The sequence below is a fragment of the Grus americana genome, chromosome 5, assembly GCF_028858705.1.
Source record: "Grus americana isolate bGruAme1 chromosome 5, bGruAme1.mat, whole genome shotgun sequence".
Classification (NCBI taxonomy): domain Eukaryota; kingdom Metazoa; phylum Chordata; class Aves; order Gruiformes; family Gruidae; genus Grus; species Grus americana.
The window spans coordinates 32083031-32103935 of NC_072856.1; the positions used below are offsets into that span (position 1 = coordinate 32083031).

The 20905-nt window shown below is 38.7% G+C and overlaps 1 protein-coding gene across 11 annotated transcripts in view; it reads right to left on the bottom strand.

The window, feature by feature from the left end:
• Positions 1–229: 229 nt before the first annotated feature.
• The window catches only part of PCNX1 (pecanex 1), a 93790-nt gene continuing 73114 nt past the window's right edge, over positions 230–20905 (bottom strand). For 8 of the 11 annotated variants that reach the window (XM_054828946.1, XM_054828944.1, XM_054828943.1 and 5 more), the window contains 10 exons: positions 19866–20096; positions 18365–18465; positions 16978–17128; positions 15041–15271; positions 14366–14640; positions 12439–12680; positions 10913–11349; positions 9972–10037; positions 9342–9482; positions 230–5246 (listed from right to left, as the gene is read on the bottom strand). In XM_054828946.1, the coding sequence (XP_054684921.1) occupies positions 5106–5246; positions 9342–9482; positions 9972–10037; positions 10913–11349; positions 12439–12680; positions 14366–14640; positions 15041–15271; positions 16978–17128; positions 18365–18465; positions 19866–20096 (2016 nt within the window). In that variant the 3' untranslated portion in view covers positions 230–5105. The remainder of the gene's footprint in view (positions 5247–9341; positions 9483–9971; positions 10038–10912; positions 11350–12438; positions 12681–14365; positions 14641–15040; positions 15272–16977; positions 17129–18364; positions 18466–19865; positions 20097–20905) is intronic. The other 3 variants (XM_054828945.1, XM_054828954.1, XM_054828948.1) reach the window with 2 other exon arrangements.

Below are 20905 nucleotides of genomic sequence, written 5' to 3' on the forward strand. Positions count from 1 at the left end.
AGAGAGGGCACAGGGCACTATGTAGAAGCCTAAAAAGAGAGATGATGCTGGCAGTAAAACAGGAATAGCAAGGATCTCCTTTCTACTACTACAGCTACATAAGAAATAATTGTAAATTAAGAGAATCCTTCATTAAAGGGTAATTTGAGTAAACTTAAAATAGCAGTTACAGGGAATTTGTGAGAATGACACGTGAAGAGAATGTAATAGTGCAATAAATGACAACAAGTGAAAAAAGGTTTTTTATTTCTCAGTGTTTCTCCACTGTCAATACTGTCCTTTTGCTGCAACATGTTGCAAAAAACGTCTCTGCCTTTTCCATTTTAAACAGCTACAATATTTACAGGCTGTTTCCAGTAACACACGCAGACACATACACACTCACAGACACGCAGGTACATATATCCCTATCCCTGGCAAGGTAGCCGTTTGCTGGTAGAGGCAACATGTATTCTCATTGTCCATTGAAAACCAAAGCCAACCTCCCATTTCTGCTCTACTCCCCTCTCCCTCCACTTCCTGGCCAGCAGCTTTTGGGGACGTCTGTGTAACAAGTTACCGTATCCAGCTTTTGATCGCCATCTTTGAGTTGTGGACTCGGTGGACTGCAATTATCTATTCAAACCGTACAGACCAGAAGTCATCAAAATTGCTCTGTTCAGCCATTTGTGACCGAGTGATGTAGGTATACTCCTGAAATCTTTTGGAGCAGCCATCTTAATCACCTTTTTGGAAATATGTGTATCATGCTGGGGTGAAACAAGCCACATGCTTTACTTTCCACCAAGGTGTTATGTACCCACTTTTTTACTAAGGCACCAGTAATTACCAGTATAATTTCTGAGAGTCCAGCATCACTGACTGTACTGCATTAGATTATCAAAGAGCAAGCCAGACAAGAAACGAATAGTTGCCTATATAATAGGTATAAAAATCCTTAATAAAATCAAGTACATAAAACCTGTGGTGGTATAACCCCAAATCCAATATAAGTTGAATAATATTTGAATAATATTGTTAATGGTAAGAAGTGCAATCTATCCTGCTCCATTTTGTGAATGGAGAGGTCTGTAATTGAGAAAGATCTTCAAAGCCGTGTCTTTGGATCTACACTCCTAGGTTGTATGGTGGTGTGTGCGTGATGAGAGAAACAATCTGAAGTTGAATCCAATTGTAAGGCATCTCTTCTCCCCCCTCGCCCAAGTCCAGACAAAGCTTCACAGCTGCTTGCCAAACAGCCAAAGGCACAGACCTGTGCGACAAGTCTTCGTCTTTCACCTCACCAGTCATCCAGGCTTCTCAAAGAGTCCTCCAGTTCCCAAAGGGAGGGTGAACATGGGGGTAAGGAATGCCTGGTGATGAACTAATGACACATCTGACTGGAAAATTGAGATCATCACTCAGAAACGTGCCAAATGTCCCAAGCAAAGTGGCTGTAGGACCATTCAATCTACATGGAATTACCTTAAAAAATAATCATCACCACCATCTTCCCCCTTGCTCTCCCCTCAACTCCAAAATCATTTCAGAATTGCTGAATCATGAGAGAGATCCTCAGAATTCATCACAAGTATCACACAGTGCAAGTGGCACAGAAGTCTAGGTGTCATCAGTGGTGTCACATACACATCAGTGGTGTCACATAGGGTTTTGTTTAATCAGAACATTTTAAGAGATTTCACAGGGAGGTAAAATGGGAAGAGGTTTTAAGAAATTAAGTAGCAGCCTTTTTTACCAACAAACATCATCTGATTAGTGAGGTTTTCAAGCATTTTGCTGTAATTATTTAAGGAGCAGTAAGTCCTTACGTATGTACACATAGATACCACCTTTAAAAAATCTGAGAGAAACAAAATAGATTGGGATCTACCTGGAAGCTAAAACAATAGGACTTAACTGGAATGTTCTTATGGCAAGAGAGTATCACACAATGCAAGTGGACAGAGCTCAAGAACTCATCTATACGGGGTTTTCATGAAAGCTTAGAGAAAAAAAAAAATCTGCTCTATGCAGAGTTCAATGTGGACTGACAGGACTAATTTGAAAATACTCATCTTTTCCATACTCCCAACAGGAAAAAAAAAATATTACACATCAAGACAAGGGCAAAAGAAAACAAGAAATGAAGTTATCTCCATCTAGAACAGAGGTTTCCATGGACAGATAAATCCTGAGGGGACTTCGAAGAAAACCAAACACGGTTTTGTCACTTGCACAGTGGAAACCAAGACACAAACTTTGCACAAAGCAACATACAATCAGATAGGAATATTAAGAGTTCAGAATGCAGGAAAACTTTTTCCAAAGCCTTATGGAAGAGTGAAATTCCAACCAGGTGGCATCTATTGAACAGATCTGGAATAGGTATGAGCACTGTATGTGAATAGCGTCAAACAGGTGTTTGCTGAGTATCTGAAAGAAGGTATTAACCTGTTGTTAACCGGCCACGTTAAAATCCATCTCCTGAAAGCAACACACCAAAGTCTTAAGATTAAAAAAATAAATAGAAAGATCCACCAAGTCTCTTTGCCCCTTAAAAAAAGCCTTTCTTTCTCCCCATCTGCTGTTTGCTGATCTCATTCCAGGCAGTTACATATTCTCCAGAATTTTTATGTTAACAAGCCATTAATTCCTATCATGTCTATTAGCAGCAATAGACATTGTCATTATCTTGCCCTGAAGAGAGTGAGAAAGATTACTGAGAGCCATGGTTAACATACTAAAAGTTGCTTCAGTCAAGTTTAAGAACAAACAAACAAAAACCCAACCAAAAAACCCTATGTATTTTGTTTTTCAGTCATTTGTTTACCTCAAGGCTTCAGTACAACAAAAAACCTAGCGCAACTAATATCAAAAGGGGGCCTATTTTCAAACAAATTCTTCTTTCTAAAATGAAGCAATATTCCTAGTGATACAGGAAACTCTGTAATTACCTGAAGGACACAGAATAAAACCATAACTAAAACACTTTCAATTCAGAACTTACACATTTTCTTCGTCCCTCACAGCAACATTACCAGGCTGCTGAAGAAGGTTCATCTACTGTACTACATTTTCAGATAGGCAGGAGATGAATTCAACTACACTATAATGTGCACATATTACAAACTGTGTGTGAAACAGCAAAATTATTTCAATGGTGGCAGATCCGGAACTGTGCGTTTATACCAAGATTAAATGGGACTGCATATGCGTAAACCAAATAGTAATATGCAACTGTAAGATGCACAGTACTTCGAGTACAAGTTTGCATAGTATATGTTGTAAGCAAGGTCCCAGTATAATTCACCGGGAACGGTATCGAGAATTGACTAGCTACCAGGCACACAGACTTACCCTTTCATGGCTGGATGGCATACAGTGACTTGAGTCGGAATACCAATATTCCTTAGGTAGCTGTTTCTTCCTTTGTTTTTTCTCATCCCATATAATTTCACTCTTACATTAGGTACATAATGGACAAGGTTTCTCTGATGTCAGAGAAATAATTACAATAACCTCTGCGGTATATGAGAAGTCTCTTCTGGTTATGTTACATATAAAGAAGCAGAGGTGACTGGGAAGAAGATGGCTGCTCCCAAAAGCTAGGACCGTGTGCAGTTTCCCCCACAGAGTCCTACGTAATTACAGGTCAGAAACAGGAAACAAATCACAACAGGTACATTTTTTTTCTTACGGATTAAGAGAAGCGAGTCATAGGAACTGCAAGTCAAGAACAAACCAGTTTCCCTCTCACACTCCCATGATAGTTCTGAGTTACTTGTTTCCCTGAATACACACTTTTAAAAAAATACAATAAAACCTAGGATATGTAACACATGAATAATTCAACTTCACAGTTATAAATACTCAAATTACACTTACATAGAATATATAATCACAGAAAATAAAATTCAAGTCATAGAAAAGAATGAAGACTAAAGGGAAAGAAAAGGCAAGGTGGTAAAAGTGATACAATTTTAGGGCTGTGCCTTCTATAAAAGCTCTTTAAAAGCTGAAGTCAAGTTTTTGTTGGGGTTTTTTGGTTTGGTTTGGTTTTGGGGGTGTTTTGTTGTTGCTGTTTTTTCTTATTAAACTGGATGGAATAAAAAAAAACCTTCAAGCACCCATCAAGTAATCATGGAGCTGCACCTCCCCCTCGAAAACTTGAACAACTATGTCTGCCAGAGAAGAGCCAACGAAACAACATAGCCAGCTCTGGGTGTAAAGCAGCAAAGTAGCCATGGCTAGCTGAGGGAGGACAGACGAAAGGTAGTATATTGGGGTCCACTTTAAAGCTAGATGTGTTGTACAGATTTGGGGTACCACTGCCACCACAATAGAGTCTGATGTAGTACAGGGATACTCAGGTGCTTTTCTATATATTTGTTATTTTACCATTTATTGTGAAGAGGATGCAGCAAATGCACTTGTACGAAATACAGAACATAGAACCAAACCCATGGCACAGCCCTTACCATCAACATGTATATGGAGAGGGAGGGGATTAATCCCAAAGGCAATTTAAATAATGGTATTTTATATACTTATATTTATATATATAAATAAATGTTCTCAGCAATCTCAGGGTTGTTTTTAGTGCATTGCTGTAAAAAAATTAGTGCAGTTCTCATTAATGTTTAGCTCATAAGGAATAAGAATCTATACATCTGTTCAGTCTCTTCTTGCCACACCTGAAACCTTTACACTGTTTCACCAAACTGAAGGTTTGTAGTCAATTTCTTTAAAATAAGGTGGATGAATTCCACGCACTCTGTGACAAGACATGGCAATTTTTGGCAAAACAATTAGAAAAATATGAGGTGCTCTGATCTTAGAACTGAAAAGTTTGTTGATTTAAAGCATTACGCAATGCATAAACAAAATTTATAAACAAAAAGATATGTCTCAACAAATCTATCCTTCATGCAAATGTTTCTTCAGCAGCTAACAACTTAAAAAAAATTTCTTACACTTGTTTATTTGGGGAAAGGAACTTAGACAAATCTGTGTTTCAAGTCCTTTCCTACAACTGGACCGAAGTTTCACGTCCTGGGAGCTGCTGCTTCTGGACCCTTCTCTCTTCTGAACCGTTGGAGAAGGGGAAGTTTCAGTCTCAAAGAGATTTACACTTCAGCCCCAAGTTCAAGGACTCCAGTTTCAACAACAGCAACGTATTTATCTTCGATTTGAACCAGCAGGATGGTTTTATCTATATGGGACCGACTACTTGGATCTCTGCTGCAAGGCACCCAGCGGTGAATCACCTGGGGGGAAAAAAAAGAACAATAAAACCTAAGTTCCATAGGGAGAGCTGCGATATCAAAGTTGCGGCTGATAATCCTAGACCCTTACAGGGCAACAGGAGCAATAATAGAAGTGCTATACTGACTTTGTTGCTCATTTTTCAGTGACAGCATACCCACAGATAAGGTACTCATCGACGTCTTGCTGGAAATCTGCAGCTTACCCAACAACAGCCAGCCTTTGATTTGAATTTCAGCAGGAACAAACAACTCAAATCAGAACCAAACAGTCATGCAAAGTGAGTAACAATTGAAAAAAGTGTAAACATACAGATTTGGAACATTATGATGCTCTAGCTGTAATAGTCTTAAAATACCTCACTGTTGTGCAGCACATAATAGCACAGAACCGTAGTTTATCAGGGGTTAGGTGTAAACTACTGTCTCTAAGTCAAATCCCTTGCCCTAATTTTGTTTCCTACTTGCTGTGAATTTAAGGTTGATCTTTTAAATTAAATTATTCAAAGATCATTTAAAGTGAAAAAATATTACAATGAGGAAGGTTTTCAGAAACAGTGCCACAAACTACTGTCCCATACTCCCTTGGATCTATAGAATTCAGGTACTTTGATCTTCCACTTCCAAGGATCCTGCCTGATATTGACCACCAGAAGGTCCCTTTTCCATACAGGTCATTGTATGACCAACACTCTGCTCAGCTGCCTCCGTAAAAATGCACCTTTAACTTCTGGGTGCCCCCAAGGAACCACAACAATGCTCCAGTAACACAGTTTTACATATTGCCAGATCTACAGAAATAGAATTATCTCCAATTTGCTACTTGTGGGAAAACAACCCTAAATTCAAGACAAGGTAGATACAAAGCAAATAAAATTAATTTTTACAGCATCCAGGACAGTACAGTTTTCAAAAGTTCTAAAGATACAAGTGGGGGGAAAAGGACAGAAGACAAGTAATCTACATCTTCCAAGACCAAATCCAAGAGACCCCCCTTAATCCTCACTATACCCAGCTGACAGATGCCAATTTCTCTAACGCTGAGTGAAGGAGATTCAGCTTTGACCACTGCATGAGACCTACACTGCATCCATGGGGAGAGCATTTCAGCCAGGGAAGCATGGCATCTTTAGTTCCCCTTTCTTTGATGCAACCAGCATGATACTTAAGCAGTCCGTTCAAGTCTGACTTCAAAGTCTGTCCAAATAAACTTTTTACTCTGGCTGTATGGAGTGAGGCCAGGAATATTCTATCCCCAGACACATAAAACATTTCCCAATAAAGTGCACGTACTACATCCTTGTTCAATTTAAAACTGGTGCCTTTGAGATAGCTAAGGGCTGACTCCAAAGGCACCAATATTGTGGCTCCTTAAAAACTGTGTATATGCGCAAGTTGTACACAGATTATAACTCACTGCAGCTGTCCCCCCACACTCAGTTTTACCATCTGTTCTATTATGACTGGCATTTATTTGATGCCCATAAACAACTGATAACATGTAAAATGACATCACTAGATAGTCAAGAGGTAGTAAGAATCTCCTGGGTGAAAAAGTGTTCTGCACGCCAGTGTCAGGTATCACAGAAAGATAATGCAGAATATACGTTAATCTCAAAGCCCTGGGGAAAAAGTAGCTACAACAGAAAGAGGATTACTAAATTTCATTTCCTTGAAGAAACCCTATGTCTTTGTGTATTATATATACTGTACGCTCAGCAAAATAAAATGCAAAGTTAGGGAAAACGCTTTTTTTCTATGTGGTAGAAGTTTTAAACAACTGAGAGGTAGTTCTCAGAAATTCACCCTTAGATGTCACCTGCAATATCACCCTTAGATGAGTATTAACTAAGGGTCATATCATCATCATTGGGTCTAACACAACCTACTCTTCACTCATCACAACAGTAAAATACATTTTGATACTTCATACAATTCAAGAAACCAGATACAGAACACACACACCCCCTAGTGCAATGACTCCCAAACTTTTGTCATAATTCAAATCCTGAATCTCTATATCCCCACGCATAAAACCCAGGAAAAACGTGGTTGTCTCTTTTCATCTCTTTTCTCTTTGTCTTTCACCATTCTCTTCCAATCCTTCCTTTGCTTCCTTCTGCTTTTGACTAGTGCTTCTTTCCCCTCAATATGCACAGGAAAATCTATATGCCACTCAGAATATGGCCATAATTATTGATATATAGGTAGTACCAGGACACGCATTTTTCTGAAGCGGGTAAGAATCATTTCTGCCTGTTTGCAGAAAGGACCACAGTCACGGGATCACAAAGGGACGACTGTCCTAAGAGCTAATGGCTTTACTGCTACTAGTATGTTTAACCACAGGCAGCTGAAGCAGGCAGTGGAAACTATGTCATCAAGTTAAATCCTCTTCTCCTGATCACACGTAGGATAATCTGATGCTTTTCCCCTTTCTTCTTCGGTTAAAAGATGCTCTTCTAAAAAAACCTGCCAGTATGCTGCACCAAAAATAGATGAGATGCATTCAGAATAGTAGCTTACTCTGACCTTCAAATCTGCTTGTTTTAATCTTTCAGTAACATCAATCACTGTACATGTCAGTATACTGCAATTTGCAAAACACGCTCATGAACTCCCCCAAAAAATTGTCCAATGATACCAGGCAACAGGACGTATTTCGATATAACCCTTTACATTCACCATCGTTACAACATTCTTGATCTGCAATAGCTAACAAGAAAATTTCAAAAGTGTAACATCTAAACCCAACACAGCTATGAACGTTTACATCAGCATTCTACTCCGAGGTGTTACCTACAAGGTAACCCTGCTATCTTAAGAGCAGACCATCAACTATGATAAAATTATTTGTGGAAGGAATTTAATTCCAGGGCCCTTCCTTCACATACATATAACTTCAAGGTAGAGTTGGCATACGCTGTGTTATCAACATATTGCCACTTCTTAACTGAAGTTTGCACATACTTCCGCAGTGATGTAGACTTTCAGGCAGCAAAATCCAGCCCCTGAATCCAATTTATAAATAACATCTCTAACTGAGATAAATAGTCAAAGCAAATTCTTATAAACTGTCAGAACTGACATATTCCAAATGAAAATACAGTTGGATTGATGCAACAATGCAGACACAATGTCAGTGACTCTTCCCTTTTACTATTTCTCACTGAAAGAATACTCCGTGGAGCATCTTTACTACAAGAGTGGTGAGGCACTGGAACAGATTGCCCAGAGAAGCTGTGGATGCCCCCTCCCTGGAAGTGTTTAAGGCCAGGCTGGATGGGGCTTTGGGCAACGTGGTCTAGTGGAGGGTGTCCCTGCCTGCAGCAGGGGGGGTTGGAACTAGATGGTCTTTGAGGTCCCTTCCAACCAAACCATTCTATGATTCTATAATCTTTATAGACACAAAGGTCTAAAAAATGTATACCTCAGTAAAAACCAAAAAGCTGGGGTTTTTTCCTTCTAAAGAGAGACTAAACTGGGAGATAAATTTTCTAACTAATGCAGTGATTTTTTTATAAAATGCAAATATAACACCCCTAGGGAAAAGGGAGGTGGACTTTCAAATCATAGGCTTTCACAAGTTTTAGTTACAGCAGGTTTCCTTTTTAAAGGAAAGTAAACACCTATCACGTACCTATTATATAACAAAAGGGACATCTAAAAGACAATCTTACTTGGCTCTATTTTCAGAGTAATTTAAAAACAAATATTGTTAACCATTCAATTAAGGACTTGTTGGTAAATTGACCTTCCATATTTGCTCAAGGATTGACAGTTTAAGGAAAGGAAAATGAAGGTTGGATGAGTGAGCACAATGCCTGAGAGTTCATAACAAGAGCTGGAAGAAGGCAAGGAAGGAGACGTGGTTGACAACATTCGAATCGTCATCCTGCATCTTTTGGATACAGTTGCAGAAATATCCCTCTACTTGAAATTAGGATTCTAGACCTGCTCTTCCAGCAACAGTGACTTGGAGGACAGCTGCTGATGCAACTTACACGTATCTTTGGCCTCAACCTCCAGGCAGACTGCCATAGAATCAAGACACTGCCTTTTTTTAAATTAGCTTGTCAACTTCTAAGCAAAACTTACATGGCCTTCCATGCCTTCCTGAGGACTCCAGTCTTTCCAGCTGTTTCTTCCAGCTTTTAGCCGTATCACCTCATCTGGCCACTGCAGCTCTTTCCTTTTTGACACGTTGATCCCTTCCAGTACTTGACTGGGATCCATTAACTATAAGCAGGAATTGAGTTTTGACTGTTAGTTCAGCCAAAATTTAAAAGAAACAGATAAACTGTAACCTTTTGCATACTTCTAGAGAACTGACTTAAACCCACAGAAATCAATTTCTGACCAATTTCAATGGTGGAAACTCAAGCTCCAGGCTAGGAAAAAGCCTGAGCAGCACAATTTGGAAATCAGGCTGTGGTTTCAGACACAGCTGACAATATACCAGTTCACTGCTGTCTGAAGCAGCACCTCCGGTTCCCTTTCCCACTCCTCCTTTTCAGTTCTCACACTGGCTGATGGCAGGGTCTGATGAGCTGGCATAACACAGGCATTGGCAGCATGTGTTCCAGTAGCAGGGAAGAGTTAAACGATGATGAGCTGTTAAAACTGGCTCATCACTTCTTACAGAATATCTTAATAAACATGGTCTTGGAGAATTTACTGTTAGGCTGAAGAACTACTTATCTACCAGCATGGTTAGTTGAGACCCACCCCGTGTTTTGAAGTAAACTGGCCTTTCCACAGGGGCAGCAGGAAAAAACTCCTGAAAACTTCTTCCTATTTAAGGACAGAGAGAACCATATAATGTCCACTATCCAAGGGCACACGCCAATTTTGCCTGTATCCTCCTGACACGGAGGAAATAAGCAGTTTCATAAAAGGGCCCTTGCCTGCAAACAAAAGCTACTAAGCACAGACCTACAAAATTAATTTTACTTTGCCCACTATGATGCAGTTTACTAAGGATTACTCTAAAATGAGGTGATACCAGCAATGACATCACATTTGTTATGATCTATCCTATTAAATACACTTCTTGATGTTTCCCACTAATATCCTGCCAAAGACATGTATGTGGGGCTAATAAAAGCTAGAAGAGCAAGAACACAAATTTCTGTATTTTCACAAAATGAGTAAGGCTGCCATGATTAACTTAATCGATGGTGTGCTGTTTGCTGCTTAGTAAACCCAGACTTGTGGCAATAACCAAAGAATAAATACATATGAAAATGAATAAATAAATATGAAAGTGAATATTGTTACACTTACTTTTGTGGAAAAACATACTTGGTTTAAAAGAAAAAAGCTAGTTGCTTTCTGCCCTGCAAATGAAGCAGTTTAGCTTTACATGTTGTAATGAATAAATGCAAACTAAGTACGAAGTGGAACGAAGTTCAGCTGACATTCTCAAAGTCGCACTACAGCAAAACATATAAATAACATAAACAGGGATGCCTAAGCATGCAGGAAGGCTGGTTGTCCAGAAAACCTTTTCCTCATATTAGTTCTCCAAATATAACTGCACAATAGTTGTATACTGAGACATTCCAGACTCTGTGCATGTTTAAAAGTAGTGATTTCAACAACATACAAGGTAACACTAACAAAATCACATGGAAGCATAGGTTAACTTGTTCTTCTGGACTATTCACCTGGATTCTGTAAATAACGTCATCCTTTTTGGCTTGCATTTGATTTGCAGGGCTTGCATTACCACCTGACTGAGTTTCAGTTGCATTACTCCCTCCTTCTGTCCCTAGAAAGCCCACAAGGGCATGCTGTTTACAGGCTGGGATGCTTTGGCTGGAGCTGCTAGAAGAGGGCAGTCCATGCTGCGCGCTGACCCCAGTCTGGCCAGTAGGTTCCATTTGGTTCACCATAGATAGGCGGGACTGGATGGATGATGGGAGGTTACGAAGGGATATCTGACTGGTGGAAGAGCGCCGACAAGGCACAAAGCCTGTTGTGGATGTGCGAAGAGATGAATGACGACTGCCGTAGCAATAAGATGAATGGCTAGCTACTGAGGCACGGGCAGGGGAATGTCTGACAAGGCTTGACTGCACAGAGTGAGAGCTGTGACTGGTGCCTAAAAGTAAAAGATACAGAATCAGGAGAGTTTGATAAAGCCTCCCACACACATTAGATTTCTGACATACAAATGTTTTAGTGCTTAGATACAAAACTGATGGGTCTAGTCAACAACTTCTGAAACAGCTGTATTGCAGAAAATCTCTGTTGCATTTCATATAGCAGAGCATATCAATACATTAATCTTATTTTAGAATTTCATATTCTGTTCAATTCACAATCCTGCAAGACAAGCAGCTTGAAAAGTGCTTCAGCCTTGCTCTTACCACATTAACAATTTGTTTCTTAATATTGACACTAAAGTTTCCCATACTTAAGGCATTAAAGCAGGTAGAGATGTCCATGCTTCAAAATACTAAATATTCTTTCTTAATATGGTTGGCAGGACGTTCAAAAATTGAGTCAGAAAATTTGTTAGAGCAAAAGCTGGTTTTAAACAAATTCAGAAAGATTTAATGCACTTAAACTGCAATTCCTGGTTTTGACTTTATGAGGATTGGTGTCATTGTTACTAAGTATTACTAAGTACTTGTAGATACCCCTCCACAGCTGATAGACCTACTTCAATTGTGTAAAAGAGTTCAGTCAACTACATACACACTTTTAATTTCTTTGTAAGTAAAGGTAGTGTTTGGAAAGCTTTTTCTCAGCTTTACTGTTTATCACCTCCCTAACTACAGATCACTACGAACTCTTGGATAGGATTCAGCTAAAATAATATCAAAACAGAGAATCCATTCCACTGTATAAATAAGAAATATAAAGACATTCACAAAAAATGACAAGTTTAGCATTTGCAGACAATACAACAAAACAGATCCGATCTGTAGAGATGTGTTATATAAAGTTATTGAACCTGTTTTGCCAGCACAAGTATAGCCCTATTGCTCAAATCTCTGTTTGGGAGCCTTGTATTGCATAAAACAGCACTGTAGTTTGAGATGAATCCAGCAGGCGTTAACACTACATAATCAAGTTACTTTTGTTTGCTTTTTCTTTTAACATAGGCCTGCTCCAAAGAGCTGAAAGGCCAGTTCCGGCTATAGGACTGTACTTGTATAAAATTGTTACTTTATTTTAACTTTACCCAGAGTGGAGGGATGAGTTGGTGGATGAGCTGCAGGAAGAGCTGTGGGATGAGCTGCAACAGGAGGGTGCTGTACTGCTCCAGGTCCCTGCCCTGTAGTTGCACTCCCTCCTCCTTGTGACATGCTGCTCTGCGACTCATTGATAGTTGCATTGTTACTTGTGCAAGAAGCTCCACCTCCAGCATCTGAATCTTCAATATTTCCACCGCTATTGCAGCCAGCTCCACAACCTTTCCTTAGTCTGAAAGCATAATGCAATTGACACATGAAGTCAGGCCTCCTAATCGTCGGGATTCTAAGAAATGCCTTATAATGACAAGCAAAAGGCTTTACTCTGCACAATCCACAGCATTCCTCAAGATCAGATAAAACTTGCCTGTCTCAGAATACGCTTTGCAAGTATAAATACTGCTTTCTAGGAGACTGCAGTTTTCTTTATGACACCTATTCAAGTAACAGTTATTTATGAGAAGCCAAATGCTTGTATAAATAGCTTTTGAAAAAATCAAGCCACCTCTGAAGTACAATAAAGTGATAAAATTCTAAATATAAAATTCTGGTAGAACATTGTGGTTATTTTGTAACAGTTTAGTAAATTTTATGCTCCTTAACACACCAGCCATGTATCCTTATACTGCAAAATCTTTGTCTATTCAGATGAGCAGGAAAAGAATGTTTGTAGGTTGTTTTTTTCTTTTTAATGTATTTGGCTTCTTGTTACCTTCAGTAATGTACTCACGGTTGTTTGAAGCGCATATTGGAATTGAATCACAAGTTCTCACATGAATTTTGAGCATTCAGACACTAGGCTAGCCCAGCCTTTTCCAGTGCATATACAAGATTTACACCACATTGTTTGCATTAATGAACTTCAGATGAACACAAAAAACACAGCACATTCCTCCTCGCTTCAATTCCTATTTTTATTATTCTTTTCTTTCTGTCACGCTCAAATACACTGAGCGCTCCTCTCCAATTTTATTTACCCCTGGGATCTAGAATCCCAAAGCATACACAGCTTGGATCCAAATACTGTTCTGTGTCATACTTTCACCTGTTATTCTATTATGTGTCAGACAAGCAGATGGCAACAGAAGACAAGCATCATCGACTGTAGTAAGCGTGGCATATTCTGGGGTGAAGCAGCACGTTCTGCTTTGATGTGCTGTAGATGCCTGATGGTCACATTTACACTTAGAACAGCTACAGGACTGTTCCAACTATGGCACCAGCTCTTGGAAATGGTAAGAACTGGGACACACATTTCTGAATGCCACACACAGCTGCCACTGTTACTTTTGGAGGCGCAGACATAAGGGGCCAGAAGCATAGTAAAAGTTCTCATGGCCTATAAAACATAGCACAGCAAGAGTTTGTACTGGGTTACTGAGGGGTCATGTGGAAGGAGGATTATCACTCCAGTTGTTCTGGCTCTGACATACAGTGTATTTATAAGCACTTAGTAACTCAAGCTTTAGCTGTTGTTCAGAATTCCCTACATATGAGCATACAGTAACAACATACATGCTAAACGTTTGCCAGACAGGAACCGTATCAAATAGCCCTGATTCTGTAAGGATGGTATTATAGACTGCAAAAGTGATGGTACTGAAAAAAATACAGAAGTTGCATTGTCTATCATCATCAGAACTGAAGCTGTAGTTCTTGCATCTAGACTTTTTTGTCTTGTTTTTTCTAAGCTGTCGTTTATGTAGTTTGTGGCTTATTACTTACATGCCTTGAAGATAAATCCTGTACCAAAGCAGTGGTCATATGGTACAGATGTGCCTGAAATAAAAGCCAAGGCTTATTTATTTTTGTGCGACTGAATATTATGAACTATGCCATGTTGGGCATGTATGATACTAGTTAATGGAATATGAGAGCATGAACACATATTAATGAGAACTCATTTCCTCAGCTCACCTGTGCCACGTAGACACTATGAAGTTTCTGATGTTTCCTAAGCTGATAGCTCCCCCGAGGATCTCCTTAAGCTGTTCATGACTATCTGAATAGGAAGTAGTCAAAGGCGAGACGTAGATGGGGTATCCAATTGGTTGGTCGCAAGAGGAGTTGATCATGTTCCTCAGAGCTTGTTTTGCATTTTGGATACTTCCCCTTTCTGGATTACGATTACGCAGGAAGACAAGCTCCTGTTGTTGTCCTGCCCACAGGCCACGCACACACTCCTTATTCACCTGCAGAAGACAACAGGCAGAAGCCAAGCAGAAAGGCAGTGTCAAAAAGTCAAACAATGAGAGCGTGTGAAGACTGCTTTGCTATACCTAGACCTTCACAAGTGTATGTAATACTGCACTGCAGAACTACAAGCATTCATATTCACTTTAAAAAGGCTGAACTGACAGACACCGGCTGCAACAGTGAGAATAAAGCAAATCTAAGAATAGGATCAGAAATAAAATATTTGAAGTAATTATCTGATTTTCTAATTAAACACTTCCACTGTATGAGAAGAAGCCCTAGCAATGACAGATCAGTAACAAAAAAGTAATGGTTTGAGTTGAAGTAGCAGTTTAGTATAGTTATATTAAAATATACCACAACATACTGTGACCTTGTAGAATGTGCAACGCTTACCTTAATGACCCTGAAACTGAGATAGCGCTTATTCAGCATAATGATTTTATATTCATTGGTGCCATCATCCATCACGTGACGCAGAGCGAGGAGGGAGGGAGAATTGGAAAGAACTGCACTTCGCCAAGCAGGGTCCCCTTCATGTGCTATAACTAGATTTTCTTCATGGGTTGTTATGGCTTCATAAAGGACAGAAGGATCATCATACTCATCTGGAGAAGTGAAGTGATCCTATTTCCCAGAACACACATTCAGTAAGATATGATTAACATTTCAGACGTAACTATGTATAAAAATCAAACATATCCACACCTCAAACTCTTGAAAGGCTCAGTGCATTGCACAAAGCTAGACATAAAAATATCAGATATCTGCTAAAGAACATTGTTAAAGATGACCTCTTTTCCAACAGATTATTACTGTTGACTTGTGTTTGCTTCCTTTTAACTTAAAACTAAAGTGATTGGAAGGACCTGCCTGTCATTGATTCAAGTAAATTTCTAGTTGAATGTTACAATAGATTTATATCTATTTATATTGCCTGCAGAAGCATTTTAGTTTTAGCTTCTTTGCTTATTCACAGATCTCCAACTGTAAAATATACTTAAGTAAAGCCCTGATTATTCACTGAGACCATATTATATGAAAATAGCAATACTAAGAAAAAAATTAAGGTTCATCTGTATTTTCTATTAATAAAGTTCACATTAAAACATGATGCCAGACTATTTCAGCATCAGTTACTAACACACAACTTACATTAGTGCCAATCAAATAAAAACAAAATTTGCAAGTTCAATTCAGTATTAGGTCACATTACTTTCTGTTTAAAAAGGGTAGTGGTTAATAGCTGAATTCCCAGCACTGGCTGAAGCCTCAATATGCTATTGCACTGCAAGTGAATAAAATCACCCTTTATAGATTAATACAATAACGTTCAGAAAAAAACCTTCTTCTATTGTTACAGACATTTTTATTTTTCTCACTTTTCAGTCTCTGTCTTGTTTCAAGCCCATTCTGCACAGTAACCCAAATACACTGAGAACACTTCAGAAACGTTGAAGTGGTACTTCTGCTGGTTTCAACAATGATTTTGTAATTATTCTACTTTGTTACGTGTACTCTGAACACTTATACATATTCTGCTAAATGCAGGGAGTTTGCGTTATATTAGGGAGTGGATTCAATCACTGGGAGCTTTGGGGGACTTCTAGACTCTGCAATAAAGGCAAAAATGCAACTTTATTATTTAAAAAGCACAACTAAGATTTGCCTACTTACTGCTCTTCAACAGTACCAACACTTTCCCCACCCCTCAGAGAGTACTTACGACTCAGTATGTGCTTTCTTGTACCTGCTGAGCTTAGTTAAGAGATGCACTGGATGGATTTGAGATTGTTCATCTTCACCCTCACTATAAAGATCGACCCCAATTTCAGCTTACTGAAAAGCAACCTTCTCATTCTCACCTGAAACCTTACTGATGGGATCAATGACTAACACTTCAAAGAAGAAAGAACAGAGAACAAGAAAACTCCCATTGGACAGCTGGAGAGGGCCGTGCAGCTTTGAATGGCATGATAACCTTTTAAGCCCATTACGTATATGTGGGGAGGGGAGGAGCGAGGGAAAAAATCAGAGAGGCTGGTCGTAAGGGAATTATTTCTAGATGGATATGAAACAGGGCTTGACGTCTTCTCTGATGTACATTTGATGTCATTTTCAAGCTCTGAGCATAAATTGCATTCCCTGTTCCTATCACCTTCCAGATGAACTATAATAAAACAAAGAACAGGACATGATACTCCCTCATTTTCAGTTGTCTATCTCTATTACATGCACTTTAATTTCCTTCCTCTTTGTTCTCTCTCCCAGCTGCTTATTTTTAAAAGAGCAAACACACAGAAATAAAAAGAACTTCCTGTGTAATCTCTCACCTGATGCAGCTTAAGTGACATCCGTATTCCAGGAACCACTACTTTCCTCAGCAATTCCATGTCAGCAAAGATCCATTCATCTCTAATTGAAGATATACGGAAGTCACCCTTAAATAGGGCATGCAGGCCATACAAGAAGGATTCCAGATTACTGTTGAGGGGAAAAAAAAGGAAGAAAACAGCCCAAATATTAACAGAAATACAATATCCACAATTATCATCACTGGCAAGAGCAGAAAATACTGAGCTGTACAGAAAGGCACACAATTCTTCTCTATGAAGATAACTTACAGGATAAGACAGGGAGAAGAGAACATGAGTAAGGATGTGTGTGTAAGCCAAGCTTGGACACTAAATGTCTATGTGCACTGAACAGGTAATGAATAAACCATATGTGTAACAGACTATTTACACAGACTAAAGTAAATAGAAACACTGTGAGGAATGCCTGACTTTATTCTGAAGATTTTTAAAGAGAAGATTTTTCAAGGAATGTAATACCACAGTGGACCAGTTAAGGAGGACATGTTGCTTCAGTTGTGAATGCATGTACAGAATAAAAACCTTGACATCTTTCTCATGCTTACAAATATCATTTCCTAAGCTAACTTAAGAGTGAAAAATCAAATATGCTCTGGCCACTCTTATGACTACATATCTGCAAGACCTTTGGGGCAGGGGGTACCAACTGATTGGTACTTAGCAGAATTAGTCAACAGTTTCCATGAAAGTGAAGTACAATATTTGGCACCTAGCTGACCAATAGCTTCCATGTCTGATTATGCCTCTCTATTTTCTTTTTAAACCTTGTGATTTCCCAAAACATGCAACTGCATTGTACACTGGCTTTCTAAAGTAAGTTGAGGCTGTCAGTCTGCAAGAAAGAGGTTGCCATATGATGACAGAGTTGAGCCAAAGGAGATTTGTACAAAACAACTGCTTGCCACAGAGCCAGCTAAACTGTGAAACTTATCACTACGGTCTGACCTAAATTTCATCCTCTTCATCTTAAGAACCTGTTCTCTTCTTCCCCATATTTCCAGATAAGGCACATACTTGGAGCAGAAAATGGAGCTTACTTTTAGAACTCAAGTGGTTCTTGTTTTTGTCATGTTATCACTGGTGCTTACCCACACTACAATTCTCACCTTGCATTAGTTCAATAAAACAAAATGCTCAAATTCAAGTTCTCCCTCATTTGCTGTTCTTTGGTTACATTTCAGTGGCTGTTGTAATAAAGACAGGTTACATAGCATATTTGTCCAGTTTAAGGAAAGATCACGTTAAATATCTGATCCTTTTATGAAGAGGTACTCATCTAATACCTAACCTAAGAACCCTGAGGGATTTTGAGGAAGGGAAGCTTATAACAACAATATTTTATTACCTAGACATATGATGTGAAGCTGTTCCCAATGCTCTCCGCCCTAGAACACACAGTCCGTAACACAGTGTCACCAGGGGCGAGTCTTTACTTGAATCCAGTGGCTTGTAGTAACAACAGAAAAAAGGAAAGTCAGGTGAATGGAGTAAAGAAACTGTCACAGAAAAACATTCTGCCAGAAGGAGTAAAGAGACCCAAACACATACAAAGGTACACACAAACTCAAGTGTGCATATGTACCTACCACACCAGTTGCTTCTGCTCAGACTTTCAACAGAAATTGTTTTTTAAAAGTTTTGCAAGTATGTAGGGTACTTGTAAAGGCAGACACACACATACTATATTTGAAATAAGACAAACTAGGCTGAACAGATGCATGCAACATTCCTCATGGATACTGTTTATCTTGTCTGCAAACTGTTGATTAGCAAAATTATGGGGTTATGACAAAAATATTTTTAGTGAATAAAGTGGATTCTCACTGGTGAGGAGTATATAACTCGAAGGTAACTGAAAACTTCCCTGGACTACAGCTTTATTCAGGGGAAACTCAGTCTAAGCTCCAAGTCAGTAGTAGCTATAAAGGGCATATAATGCCCTAGATAATAGTATCATTCATTCAAGTGATTAAACCTGATTTTCAATATCTACACAAAATATTTCACAAGATCATGACTTGGAGAGAAACAATTCTCTTTGGCTGTTGCTTGTCATTTGACTGCAGAATGCTTTAAATCTTACACTTGTTAAAATAGGCTTCTAATTAATCTTCTACTTCTAAAGTAAAGCTGAACTCTGAAGTCTCAGATCCTTCATTAAACAGAAATTCCAATTATATTCCTTGTCCCTTTAATCTCAATCAATTTCTGCTTATTCTCAAAGGCAACACTACTTTGACTAGACAACACACAGGTTGTTCTAAACAGTAAGAATTCAAGGCATTCCTCTACAAACAAACTAATATTTCTATTTAAAAGATAGAAGGATGCGGAGAGAGAAAGAGGCTTGAATATGGGATGATCATTTTCACGAGCCAACAATTCCAGTGGTCCAAAGAAGCAGTATAGTATAACCACTAAGAAAGATGCAGTCAGTCTTGTAAGCTGGCAACAGGTATTTGGTTTTTTGGGGGTTTTGGTTTGGGGTTTTTTTGTTTAAGTTAGGGTTGATTTGAAAACACTGACATTTAAGCACAAAACATCAGTTCTATAAACATACCCTTTTGTATGTAGAAAAATGCCTGACAGATTCAACTGATTTATTTGAGCTGGTAAATGAAAATTCATTAATGATCAGGTTAAATCATACACTACTTACAGAACTTATTTAAATTCACGTCTCAGGAGTGGAAGATCAAAACCAGTAAACTATAAATTAATATTTCAATTATAAATCTTTATTTTAAAAATCAACATCAAACCAGCCCGTAGGTCAAACCAACAAGGGAAAAAAATTGAGGCCATCCTAGTATAGTGAATGGCTTTCCTCACATGTTCATATTTACCTTTTCTCTTCGAGAGCAGCAATATTCTATCCAGTTCAAATATATCATACAGAAACTCTCTCTCGAGATCCCCGCTAGACGGTGGTCATAATCCTCATCAATATTGGGGTTAAATGTTGGATCTACATCAACGTAATTGCGGTCTGTGCACAACCGCAGTCCTTCCTGCATTGTCTCATTAGCTAACCATTCCTCTAGCTTGGGGGATGTTGTGACATAATAGATGATTCCCTGAAACAGTAGTAGTTAAACATATGAGTCAGTATTGCAATAAAACAAAGTCAGCAATCTCAATTGTTCCAATTCATTTGCATTATTTTCCTGGTAATGAACGAAACTGATATACAGTAGCATTTATTTAGCTCACAGATGCAACAGACTTGCACTGAAAATACAATGCAGTTTTGTATACAGGTATATTTTTCAGAGACTGTCAAGATTTCTGAAGCATGCACTGAAGGAATAAGGAAAGGAAAAAAGGACGGGACTCACTCTAATTTTGCAGGAACACAAATACATAGTAATTTTTATCTAGTTAACATGGAGTGTTAGATATTGAAATTCTAAAGAATTCAAATGCTAAATAAAAGACAAGACAGTTTAACACCCTTATGGGTTTTTTTTTTGGAGGGGGAACCCAACAATATCTGTGTGTGTATAAGTATCTTGGAAATATTTCAACCTGAAATTTTTCAGCTCTCTGAAAGAGGGTAGCTTATGAAAGACGTTGATTAGTAAACTGATGATCTGAGGGATCTGAGGCCTTGAGTCCTCTTACAACTGCAGGGCTTTTTTGGTGGGTTTTTTTTTTGTTTGTGGGGATTTTTTTGTTTGTTGTTGGGGGGTTTTGGGGGGTTTTTTTTGTTTGGTTTGGTTTTTGGTTTTTTTTTAAAAGACAGTTTTGGACAGCTTTTAAACACCGAAGCAGCTTGGCTTTCTCCAAGAGAAACACACTATTTAACTCTTCATTTACAACACAGCTCTTACATTTGGATAACAGCTTTCAAGTTTCTACTCCAGCTTCAGCTAGAAAGCATCTT